This window comes from Pseudonaja textilis, chromosome 1, assembly GCF_049901715.1.
Source record: "Pseudonaja textilis isolate UNSWEBS1 chromosome 1, rPseTex1.2, whole genome shotgun sequence".
Lineage (NCBI taxonomy): Eukaryota > Metazoa > Chordata > Lepidosauria > Squamata > Elapidae > Pseudonaja > Pseudonaja textilis.
This window is the reverse complement of record NC_141990.1, coordinates 883,336-895,783: the sequence shown is the minus strand read 5'-3', so window position 1 is coordinate 895,783 and position 12,448 is coordinate 883,336. Positions and strand designations below refer to the sequence as shown.

At 52.9% G+C, this 12,448-nt stretch overlaps 1 protein-coding gene across 1 annotated transcript; it reads right to left on the bottom strand.

The window, feature by feature from the left end:
* Positions 1-2,494: 2,494 nt before the first annotated feature.
* On the bottom strand, positions 2,495-12,157 carry LOC113449998 (uncharacterized). Its single transcript, XM_087920532.1, has 6 exons — positions 11,909-12,157; positions 9,436-9,588; positions 7,159-7,252; positions 6,326-6,472; positions 4,707-4,802; positions 2,495-2,807 (listed from the first exon to the last, which is right to left on the bottom strand). Exons 1-6 carry the CDS (start codon positions 12,155-12,157, stop codon positions 2,590-2,592), a joined length of 957 nt encoding a protein of 318 aa, XP_087776658.1. The 3' UTR covers positions 2,495-2,589.
* Between the last annotated feature and the right edge of the window lie 291 nt (positions 12,158-12,448).

Sequence of the window (12,448 nt, the reverse complement as noted above, 5' to 3'; positions counted from 1 at the left end):
CTTGTGGGCATGGCTTGGTGGGCGTGGCATTCTGTGGGTGTGGCTTGGTGGGTGTGGCAGGGGAATTTCCTCCCCACTTCCCTCTGACCTGCTTTCCAGCTCCGTTCTCCTGGGCAGGGCAACCCAAGGAGACCCAGCCGATCAGCTGGCGGAGAAGAGACGGGGTTGGCGGGGCCACTCAGAGGCGGGATTGGCTGGTTCTCCCAACTCCTCGAAATTTCCACTCCCAGTTCGGTAGAACCGATCCGAATGGGCTGAATCCCACCTCTGGCACCAGCCCCAGAGACCCTGAAGGACTGGGAGTCAAGAGGGGGGGGGACAGTCTTGAAAAGGAAGACGGGGGGAGCTCTTCAGCCCAAAGAGGAGTGCTGGCTTCAGCCTGTTTGGACCCCGGGGGCCCTTCGGGGGCCTGGATGGGACCCCACCCCCGGCTTGGCTGGCTGGGAAATGGATGGCGTCCTCCCTGCCCCCAAATCCAGAGTCCTCCCCCCCCCAAGTGGGCTAAAAGTTAAGCAAAACCTGGAGCACTGGAAGGGCCCCAACTGCCTTTGGCTCAGCTGGGTGGGGGCCAGGAGCAAACCCCCCCCCACACACACTGGTTTCAGGGCACAATTTGTCCCTTTCCCCCCCCATAAGAACTGCAATATCAGGGGATCCCCGATTGCGCCTCCTTTTCCTGCAATTCTGCCGGGGGTCCTGCCCAGGGCAATGCAGCACCGAGGAAGGCAACTGGGGGCGGGGAGAAGGCCAGGCCAAGGCACAGGAAGCCCCCCCCTCCCCAGCAAAGGGGTGGATTGGATTGCAGCAGAAAAGGGGCTCTTCCCTTCCCCCGTAAATGTCCTGGGGAGGCGTTTGGCGCAGCGGTGCCAGTTCGAGGCAGACTGGGGGCAAACACTTCGCCCCCCCCCCTTGGGGAAAAAAAATCTGGCTGCTAAAAGTTAAGGATCAATTTGATGGCGCATCAGCCGATCCATAAGGACATATAAGCAGTCCTCGACTTACAAACACCATTGAGCCCCACCCCCTGAATTTCTGCGGTTAAGCAAGACCGTTGTTAAGTGAGTTTGGCTGCTCCATTTTACAACCTGAAATGCCACAGCTGATAAGCGAAGCCCTGCGGTGCTTACGATAGAAATCTACAGCAATTGGATGTGAATAAATAATAAATAAATATTAAATAAGTAAACCATATAAGTAGATATTAGCTAGTTACTTTGCTAGTTAGTTACTTAGATAGTTAAGATAGATAGTGATATAGATAGATGATAGATAGATAGATAGATAGATAGATAGATAGATAGATAGATAGATAGATAGATGATGGATGGATAGATAGACAGATAGATAGATAGATGATCGATAGATACTATGGATAGATTAGATAGATAGATAGATAGATGATAGATAGATAGATAGATAGATAGATAGATAGATAGATAGATAGATAGATAGATACGTACATACATACATACATACATACATACATACATAGTTACATACATAGGTAGGTAGGTAGGTAGGTAGGTAGGTAGATCGCAACATAGATAGATAGGTTAGATGGATGGATGGATGGATGGATGGATGGATAGATAGATAGATAGATAGATAGATAGATAGATAGATAGATAGATGATAGTTACATAGACAGATAGATCGTTAGTTACATAGAAAGATAGATAGGATAGATAGACAGACAGACAGAAAGATATAGATAGATAGATAGATAGATAGATAGATAGATAGATAGATAGATAGATAGATAGTAAAATAGATAGATAGTTGAATAGACGGTTAGATAGTTACATAGATGGATGGATGGATGGATGGATGGATGGATGGATGGATAGATAGATAGATAGATAGACAGACAGATAGATAGACAGATAGTTACATAGATGGATGGATAGATAGATAGATGGAGAGAGAGAGAGAGAGAGAGAGAGAAGATAGATAGATAGTAACATGTTAAGTGAATCTGGCTTCTCCAATGACTTTGCTTGTCAGAAGTTTGCAAAAATTAATCACATGACCCTGGGACACTGCAACCGTCATAAATATGAGTCAGTTGCCAAGCGGCTGAATTTTGATCACGTGACTGGGGGGTGCTACAACAGTCGTATCTGTGGAAAACGGCCATGGGTCCCTTTTTTGTCAATGATGTCATCATTTTGAATGGTCACTAAATGAGTGATTGTAGGCAGTGGCGTGGTGGCCTAGAGGTGGAGCTCTCCCCTCTCAGTTAGGAGGCTGTGAGTTCGATCCTCAGTGGAGGCCAATGTTTTTCTCCCTGGGAACCATGAGAATATATATCTCCTAAACAAAACTCCCTATTGGTGACAGGAAGGGCATCCGGCCATTCAAATGCTCTATGCGGTGGCCCAGACTACACCCCAATGCCTGGGATGATGGTGTCTTAACGATGATGATGGTGACTAAATGAATGATTGTAAGTCCAGGATGACTTGTACACATCGACCTAAATACGCCTGCACAATTACAGTATGGTAGGGGGTTTATTTGGCGGGACCGGAGAAGCGGCTGGGCGGAGGGGGTGAACCGGTGCAGGGGGGCAGGAAGGGCCTCCCCAGGCTAAGCAGGGCTGCCGCCGTCCCCTGGTTCGAAGGCCTGGCTCGGGGGCCTTGCCGGCTGCTCCTGGCTGGGGAGGCTCGTCCGGAAAGCCTGGAAGGAGTCCAGCTGGTGAGCGTTGAACTGGGGCATCAGGGAGGGGTCCACGCAGTGGGACCACTTGTAGTGGGACTTCAGCCAGCGGCCGCCGTCACTGTCCTCGATGCAGATGGCAGCGATACCTAGAAGGCAGAGAGGGCAAAGTATCAGGTCCGGCTTCACAGCCCACAGGCCAGTTGGCTCCCTTCCCGGCCGGATGGGATGTAACAGAATGACAGGGTTGGAAGGGACCTTGGAGGTCTTCTAGTCCAGCCTTCCTGCTCGAGGAAGAGATTTTACACTGGGGTGTGTGTGTGTGTGTCCAACCTTGGAACTTTAAGACTGGTGGACTTCAACTCCCAGAATTCCCCAGCCAAATGGCTGGGGAATTCTGGGAGTTGAAGTCCACCAGTCTTAAAGTTCCCAAGGCTGGATCCTCTTAACCTGATACCACCCCAGACAAATCGCGCTCCTGTTTCTTCTTCAAAACCTCCAGTGTTAGAGTGCCTGCAACATCCAGTGGCCAGCAGTTCCACTGGTTAATTGTCCTTCACCGTCAAGAAATTCCTCCTTAGTTCTAGGGTACTTCTCTCCTTGGTCAGTTTCCATCCATTCCTTTCTTGCTCCTTCCATCCTTCCTCCCTTTCTCCCTCTCCTTCCTTCCTTCCTTCCTTCCTTCCTTCCTTCCTTCCTTCCTTCCTTCCTTCCTTCCCATCCACCTTTTTATCTAGCCATCTTCCTCCCTCCCTCCCTTCTTTTCCCCTTCTCTTCCTTTCCATCTACCTATTTATCTATCTATATTCTTTCATTCCTTCACTCCTTTCTCCCTCCCTCCCTTCCACCTATTTATCCATCTATCTATATTCTTTCATTCCTTCACTCCTTCCTCCCTCCCTCCCTTCCACCTATTTATCCATCTATCTATATTCTTTCATTCCTTCACTCCTCCCTCCCTCCCTCCCTTCCACCTATTTATCCATCTATCTATATTCTTTCATTCCTTCACTCCTCCCTCCCTCCCTTCCACCTATTTATCCATCTATCTATATTCTTTCATTCCTTCACTCCTCCCTCCCTCCCTTCCACCTATTTATCCATCTATCTATATTCTTTCATTCCTTCACTCCTCCCTCCTCCCTTCCACCTATTTATCCATCTATCTATATTCTTTCATTCCTTCACTCCTCCCTCCCTCCCTTCCACCTATTTATCCATCTATCTATATTCTTTCATTCCTTCACTCCTCCCTCCCTCCCTTCCACCTATTTATCCATCTATCTATATTCTTTCATTCCTTCACTCCTCCCTCCCTCCCTCCCTCCCTTCCACCTATTTATCCATCTATCTATATTCTTTCATTCCTTCACTCCTCCCTCCCTCCCTCCCTCCCTTCCACCTATTTATCCATCTATCTATATTCTTTCATTCCTTCACTCCTCCCTCCCTCCCTCCCTTCCACCTATTTATCCATCTATCTATATTCTTTCATTCCTTCACTCCTCCCTCCCTCCCTTCCACCTATTTATCCATCTATCTATATTCTTTCATTCCTTCACTCCTCCCTCCCTCCCTCCCTCCCTTCCACCTATTTATCCATCTATCTATATTCTTTCATTCCTTCACTCCTCCCTCCCTCCCTCCCTTCCACCTATTTATCCATCTATCTATATTCTTTCATTCCTTCACTCCTCCCTCCCTCCCTTCCACCTATTTATCCATCTATCTATATTCTTTCATTCCTTCACTCCTCCCTCCCTCCCTCCCTCCCTTCCACCTATTTATCCATCTATCTATATTCTTTCATTCCTTCACTCCTCCCTCCCTCCCTCCCTTCCACCTATTTATCCATCTATCTATATTCTTTCATTCCTTCACTCCTTTCTCCCTCCCTCCCTTCCACCTATTTATCCATCTATCTATATTCTTTCATTCCTTCACTCCTCCCTCCCTCCCTCCCTCCCTTCCACCTATTTATCCATCTATCTATATTCTTTCATTCCTTCACTCCTCCCTCCCTCCCTTCCACCCCTTCCTCTCCTTACCTGCCACCACACCACCTTGACGTTCCACCAGCTGGATGGCGGCCTGCATGGTGCCCCCTGTCTCTACCCACTGGTCCACCAGCAGAACCTGGACACCTGGAGAAGCGGGGGGGGAGAGCAGAACCAAGGTGAGTCTGGGGTCTTTCTCACCGAGCTGTCTTCCCCCACCAGCCCTTAACAGAGGGGGGTCCTGGCAGGTGGAGGGGGGAGGTGTCCAGGTCACTTTCTGGCTGTGTGCCCAGCATTGGATGCCACCTGTGTGCCATCCCTGGGCAGGTGCCCAGGGGTTGGATTCAAATTATTTAACCAGTTCTCTGGGCGTGGCTAGGTGGGCGTGGCCATGTGACTGGGTGGGCGTGGCTTTTTTGCAGCAAACAAACCCCCCCCCGCCGCCATTTTTTTGCCTCCTGGGCCTCAGGGGACCCTCCTGGGTGAAGCAGTGAAACAATGAGGGGGATCCCAGCACAGGTGATCATTGGAGCAGGTGATCGTTAGGAGGGATGAAAAAAAGAAAAGAAATACCTTAAGGCAGGGATCGCCAAACTTTGGACCTCAGGGACCACCAAACCCATACTTTTAAATCCTGTGGACCAGAGATTCTGGGAAAATGCCCCCAAAAGTCTGCAGGGAAATCCCCCACCCCGTTTTCCTACCGATCGATCGTTCTTTATTTGGGATCGCAGGATTCCGTCTCCAGCTCCGTTCTCAGGGGGAGAGAGGAGAGACTTTTGGCTTCATGCAAGGAAAGCAGCAGAAGCCGCCAAAGTCTTTCTTTCTCTCCCCCAAAACTCCACCAGGAATGAGTCTTTGTGAGCCTCTTGGAGCAGGAGGCCTTGCAGGGCCCCAAAGACTCATTTCTGGGGGAGTTTGGGGGAGAGAAAGAAAGACTTTGGCTGCTTTCCTCGCATGCAGCCAAAAGCAGAAGAATAAAGAAGCGGAAAGAAGCAGCCCCGTGGCCAGGCCAGGCGCGTGGGGCACGTGGGGCAAGTCCCCCCCCACTCCGTCCTTCCCTCTCCCCTTACTACCTCGTGTTGTCTGCATTGCAAGCGATGCAAGCTTTGTGTTCCTGCGCAGCCTGGATTAATTGCTTTGGTGGGGACATTTCTCTGCGGACCAGCAAAAAATTCTTTCACGGACCACCAGGGGTCCCCGGCCCACCAGTTGGCAACCACTGCCTTAAGGAGTGACTGGGCAGGAAGGAGGAAGGCAGTCTGCGATGTCGGGCATACACGCGATGTTGCACTTCCTTTATAAGGACTGACTGGGCGGTGGTTGGAGAGGAGCGGGGCCAGCCAGGAACACGATTTGCCGGTTCTCCGAACTGCGCAGCATCAGAACCACCGGTTCTATAGAACCAGTCCAAACCGGTAGAATTCAACCCCTGCAGATACCCACTGACATGCCGACCAGAGGTGGTATTCAGCCGGTTTGCACCGGTTCAGGCGAACCGGTAGTGGCAATTTGGCCAGGGTCGCCGAACCGGTAGCGAGTTCTGGCTGGCCACGCCCGCTGCCTGCCTGCTCAACGCTCGCTCACCCACCCCTGCCACGAATTGGCGAGGAGGGTGACATATATATATTGAATCTGTAATTCCACCGCTCCCCCGAGTCCCCTTCTACCTGGACCGATGGCATCTGTGCGGGTTTCCATCACTTTCTCACGGTCCGTGTAGTCCCTGTAGGTCTGGGTGCGAGTCTCGACGCAGAGGTGGCCGGCTTTCCGGATAGTCACGAAGCCCTTTCGGAGGGTGAGGGCAATGGCAGCACCTGGGGGGGGGTAGGAGGAAAATATTGGGGGTGAGGGGTGAGGTTTCATTCATCCTTCCTAAGAGAAGCCGCAGATCCTGGTCATTAGCCAGGTTTTTCTTCAATCCTCCCTGGAGTCATCACGAGATGGATGAGAAGGACCTCAGAGGTCATCTAGACCAACCTCCGAATCCAGGGAACTTCCCCCATTTGAAAGCCTCTAGGGAGAGTGGGCCCATTGCTTAATGCAGGGGTCCCCCAAACTTGGCCCCTTTAAGGCTTGTGAGCTTCAACTCCCAGAATTCCCCAGCCAGCACAGCAAGTTTGGAGACCTCTGGCTTAATGGTTGATGGCCAGTGTTTTTCTGGCTGCCTTTATCCTGGCCGTGACAACCCCGTAAGGAGGAGTGAGCAAACGGAGGGTCACCGGCCAGGGAGTGTGGTGGCTGGAGAGGGAGTCCATGTCTCCCCCATAGAGAAGAATCTTTGTGGCTTAGGGTTGAAATGAGGGAGGGGTCCTTGGTGCTCTCTGAGCTTGGCTGTTTTCTTGCAAACGTTTCATGACCCAACTAGGTAACGTCATCAGTGCTAGAAGGGGGAGGTTTTGCTCTCAGTTTATATTGCCCTGCCAATGGGAGTCTCCCCTCTCCCCTCCCCTAAGCTGAGGACTTGGGTGAGGGGAGCGAAAGAGAAGCAAGAGAGACGTACCCAGTACAAACCCCATGGCATCAATGCCAACCACTTGGTCGATGGCATCGTCCCGAAACGGTCGCACCAAATCTTCCACGCAGTCCTGCAAGGCCTGGGGGGTGGGGGGGAGAAGAGAAGGGGGCAGCTATGTGGGGGGCACGGCTCCCCCAGACCCAGAGGAAAAACCACCCAGAGCAGGGTCTCGTGCTCCTCTAAGGACGGATCCCCCTAGTTACCAAGGAGCTGAGTTTCTGCTTTTGTTATCCAGGCCAGCTTTCGACATTTAAAGCAGGGGTCTCCCACCTTGGCCCCTTTAAGACTTGGGGACTTCGACTCCCAGAATTCCCCAGCCAGCTTTGTATATATTTATAATCTCTGTCTGTCTGTCTCTCTTTCTCTGTCTATATATCTCTATCTCTATCTTTAGGGAAACAATACTGCAGAATCTCCAGTTAGAGGTGATATTTGCCAGTTCTTTGAACTACTCAAAATTTCCACTACCACTTCTCCAGAACTGGTCAGAACCTGCTGAATCCCACCTCTGATCTGTAACATGTCTGTCTGTCTGTCTGTCTGTCTGTCTGTCTGCCTACCCTTAGTAAGACCACACCTGGAGTCCTGCGTCCAGTTTTGGTCACCACACTATAAAAAAGATGTTGAGATTCTAGAAAAAGTGCAGAGAAGAGCGACCAGGAGGATGAGGGTCTGGAGGCTCAAACATACGATCGACGGATGCAGGAACTGGGTCTGGCTAGTCTAGTCTAGTCTAGTCTGTCTGTCTGTCTGTCTATCTATCTATCTATCTATCTATCTATCTATCTATCTATCTATCTATCTATCTCATCTATCTTTCATCTCTGTCTGTCTGTCTATCTATGGCGGGGGGACTGGAGGCTAAGAAATATAATGACTGGTTGCAGGAATTGGGCTAGTCTGTCTGTCTGTCTCTCTCCCTCTCTCCTTAGTAAGGCCACACCTAGAGTTCCGCATCCAGTTTTGGCCACCACACTATAAAAAAGATGTTGAGGCTCTAGAAAAAGTGCAGAGAAGAGCAACCAGGAGGATGAGGGGACTGGAGGCTCAAACATACGACGGACAGTTGCAGGAACTGGGCCTGGCTGATCTAGGGAGGAGAAGGACCAGGGGAGACAGGAGAGCATCTTCCAATATTTGAGGGAGGGGCTGCCCCAGAGAGGAGGAGGAAGGGGGTCAAGCTATTTTCCAAAGCCCCCAAAGGCCAGACAAGGAATAATGGGTGGAAACTGATCCGGGAGAGATTCAGCCTGGAAATAAGGAGAAACTTTCTGACAGGGAGGACAATTAACCAGTGGAACTGCTGGCCTCCAGAAGCTGTAAATGCTCCAACACTGGAAGTTTTGAAGGAGAGATTGAACAGCCGCTTGTGTGAAATGGTTTAGGGTCTCCTGCTGGAGCAGGGGGCTGGACTAGAAGACCTCCAAGGTCCCTTCCAACTCTATTCTGTTAACTCTTCTGCAGGACCGTTTGACCGGTGCCCTTAGGGGAGGCATAGGAGTACCAGGTGAGAATCCACCCCACCACCCCCGATCATTCTGATGAATGATCCCCAGCTCCCCAGGAGACGGACCCCTCCTCCACAGACTTTGGCTGGGCTAACTCATTCCTGGGGCTAAATTTAGTCCTTTGCGCATGGCGTCCTGCAAGAGCATTTAAGTGTAGACACTTTAGACCCTGTTAATAATAGATCTGGGTGGGGGACTCCCTCTGAAATGGGATTCACAACTCAGAGCATTAGGGGCGGCAGCCATGCACACGTGGTTTACAACTGGGAGCGATGGGGGAGGGCACCCGTGTCAGCCTCAGACCGGTGACTGCAGTCAAGCAGGTGGGTGGCACTGCCCAGGGCTCATCGCCCTGGAGAGAGCAGAAGGTTTATGGGGGTGCAGACCCTAGACACCCCCTTCCTGCAGAGATTTGACCCCCCCCCTCCTAGAGGTGGGATTCAGCCAGTTCTGACCAGTTCCGGAGAAACGGAAACGGAAATTTGGAGTAGTTGGGAGAATCAGCCAATCCTGCCTCTGACCGGCCCTGCCAACCCCATCTCTTCTCCGCCTCCCATCGAGTCCCAGCTGATCGGCTGGGTCTCCTTGGGTTGCCCTACCCAGGAGAACAGAGCTGGAAAGCAGGTCAGTGGGGTGGGGAGGGAAGGGGATTTTGAGATATATCCTTCCCCTGTCACGCCCACCAAACCACACCCACCACAGAACCAGTAGTAAAAAAAATTGAATCCCACCACTGCCCCCTCCCTCTCCGTACCTGGGGGTGGCAGTAAAGACGAGAGGGGTCCAGCCAGGCGTAGGAGGGGCCCTTGGTGTTGGGGGCCATCAGCTTCAAATACCAACCCTGCTCTCGGGAGGCTGGCACCGTCTTGAGGTCCATGGGCAGAAGCTCTGCTGGCGGCGGATGGGACTGGAGGAGGGGGCGGGGGGGCACAGAGGGAGGCACTTCAGACCAGGCGGGAAGAATCGGTCCAGGCTGGAAAAAACATGGCGCAGCCAGGCACGGTATTTAAAAAAAGACAACCTGGTTGTGGGAAGCTGAGGGGGGGGGGTGTTAATAGGGCTGGTGGGGGGAAAGGGGGAATGAGGATTGTGGAGAATATGTAAAAACTGAGCAGGCTCACTGAATTAGGGGTGTCCAACCTTGGTGACTTTAAGACCGGCGGACTTCAACTCCCAGAATGCCCCAGTCAGCTTTAAGACCGACGGACTTCAACTCCCAGAATGCCCCAGCCAGCTCTAAGACCGGCGGACTTCAACTCCCAGAATGCCCCAGCCAGCTTTAAGACCGGCGGACTTCAACTCCCAGAATGCCCCAGCCAGCTCTAAGACCGGCGGACTTCAACTCCCAGAATGCCCCAGCCAGCTTTAAGACCGGCGGACTTCAACTCCCAAAATGCCCCAGCCAGCTCTAAGACCGGCAGACTTCAACTCCCAGAATGCCCCAGCCAGCTTTAAGACCGGCGGACTTCAACTCCCAAAATGCCCCAGCCAGCTCTAAGACCGGCGGACTTCAACTCCCAGAATGCCCCAGTCAGCTTTAAGACCGACGGACTTCAACTCCCAGAATGCCCCAGCCAGCTCTAAGACCGGCGGACTTCAACTCCCAGAATGCCCCAGTCAGCTTTAAGACCGACGGACTTCAACTCCCAGAATGCCCCAGCCAGCTCTAAGACCGGCGGACTTCAACTCCCAGAATGCCCCAGCCAGCTTTAAGACCGGCGGACTTCAACTCCCAAAATGCCCCAGCCAGCTTTAAGGCCAGTGGACTTCAACTCCCAGAATGCCCCAGCCAGCTTTAAGGCCAGTGGACTTCAACTCCCAGAATGCCCCAGCCAGCTTTAAGACCGGCGGACTTCAACTCCCAGAATGCCCCAGCCAGCTCTAAGACCGGCGGACTTCAACTCCCAGAATGCCCCAGCCAGCTTTAAGACCGTTGGGGAATTCTGGGAGTTGAAGTCCACCTGTCTTAAAGTTGCCAAGGTTGGACATCCGCTCTGCACGAAATAATACAAATAAAACCATTGAGGCAGACAGAGGCCAATTTGCCCTGGTAACAAAATGGCAACACCTCAACCTTCCCCAACTGAATTAATTCCAACTGGTCACCTGGCAATTACAGGCAGCGCCCCAGAGACCCCCTACCCACCCCACAGGATCCCAAGGAAGTGGACTTCAACCCGAGCCCAACCCCCTGCCCCCAAATAAAGCCATTTTAGCTGCAGACTCAAGGCCTTTGGGGGTGGGGGAGGCTTTGGGGGGCTGCTGAAGGGGCCCCAGGGCTGGGCACCAAAGCTCAGCAGGATTGGATCCAGCCATCTCTGGAGACTTTCAAGAAGAGATTGGACGGCCATCTGTCAGAAATGGTGTAGGGTCTCCCTCTTGGGGGCGGGGTTGGACTAGATGACCTACAAGGTCTCTTCCAACTCTGATGACCTGTTATCTGTTATTTGTTATCAGTTACTTCCTGGGCCAACGAACTCGCTCAGGAGTGTCTGTGTCTGAAATCTGCAGGAGTCGAAAGTTTTGGGGGTTTTTTTGAAAGTGGAGGTTGGATCCAGCCAGCTTTCTTGAGCAACTGGAGGGTGTTGAATATGACAATATGAAGATATGATACGATGAGCATAAATGTAAATATGACGGTGTTTCAATGGGCAGCGGTCAAGGAGACCCAACCAAATTTATTTGCAGAGGTAAGACGGGCAGCCAATACACGCCAGAAAGCAGGAGGGGTCCCCAAACTTGGACATCTGAAGACTGGCAGACTTCCAACTCTTGGCACAGGATCTCCCGCTTGGACAGGGGGTTGGACTAATTGACCTCCAAGGTCCCCATGCTCCGCTGGCCAGGGGAATTCTGGGCGTTGAAGTCCCCCAGTCTTAAAGTGGCCAAGGTTGGAGACACGTACGCATTGAATACGCGGGACGGAGCCGGTCTTTTGCAGAGGGGGGGGGTGTCTCTGCGTTCCTACCGGGAGAAAGACCACCCCCAACCCCCCGGGCTCCGAAGGCCAGGTCCTACCTAGGAGAGAATTGGGGCAGTTTTCTCCTGGGTGGGGGGAAAATCTCCTTTTAGGGGTCTCCTTGCAGCCAGCGTCCCCTTCCCCCCACACACACCCCGCGCTCCCCTTTGGAAAAAAAAGTCGCGCTCAGGTGTGCTCGGACAACAGGTGTGGATCGGGGCTTCTCTGTGAGCCCCCCCTCCCTCCCACCCGCGCGCGGTGACCCTACCTGGCCGAAGGGCCGTTGCCGGAGAAGACCACCTGTGCGCCTCGGCCGGAGCCCAAGTACGGCGGGACCCCTTGGCTTCCTTCGTGACCCCCCGCCCCCAGGGCAGAAAATGCTGGGAGAGGCACAGCGGAGGTTGGCTTCTGCTGCGGCCGCTGGACTTTGGGGCGGGGCGGGAAGAGCGGCGGGGCTGGCAGTGCCCGGCGGTGGCTGGCAGAGGCGGTGGGGGCGGGGGGGCGTCCCGGGGGCCATCGGAAGCCGAGAGTGGGTGGGCGGGGGAGGGAAAGGAACTCCGGAGTGAGGGGGGGCTTCTCTCAATCGGGGCCAAAGGAGGGAGGAGGGAGGAAGGAGGGTCTCCGGCAGCGCCCTCGGCCAGGAAGGGGGTCACCACGCGAGACGGGTGGAGGGGGGGGCTTTGCAGAGAAGCCCCGATCCACACCTGTGGTCCGAGCACACCTGAGCGCGACTTTTTTTTCTTCCAAAGGGGAGCGCGGGTGTGTGGGGGGAGGGGAAGGGGACGCTGGCTGCAAGGAGACCCCTAAA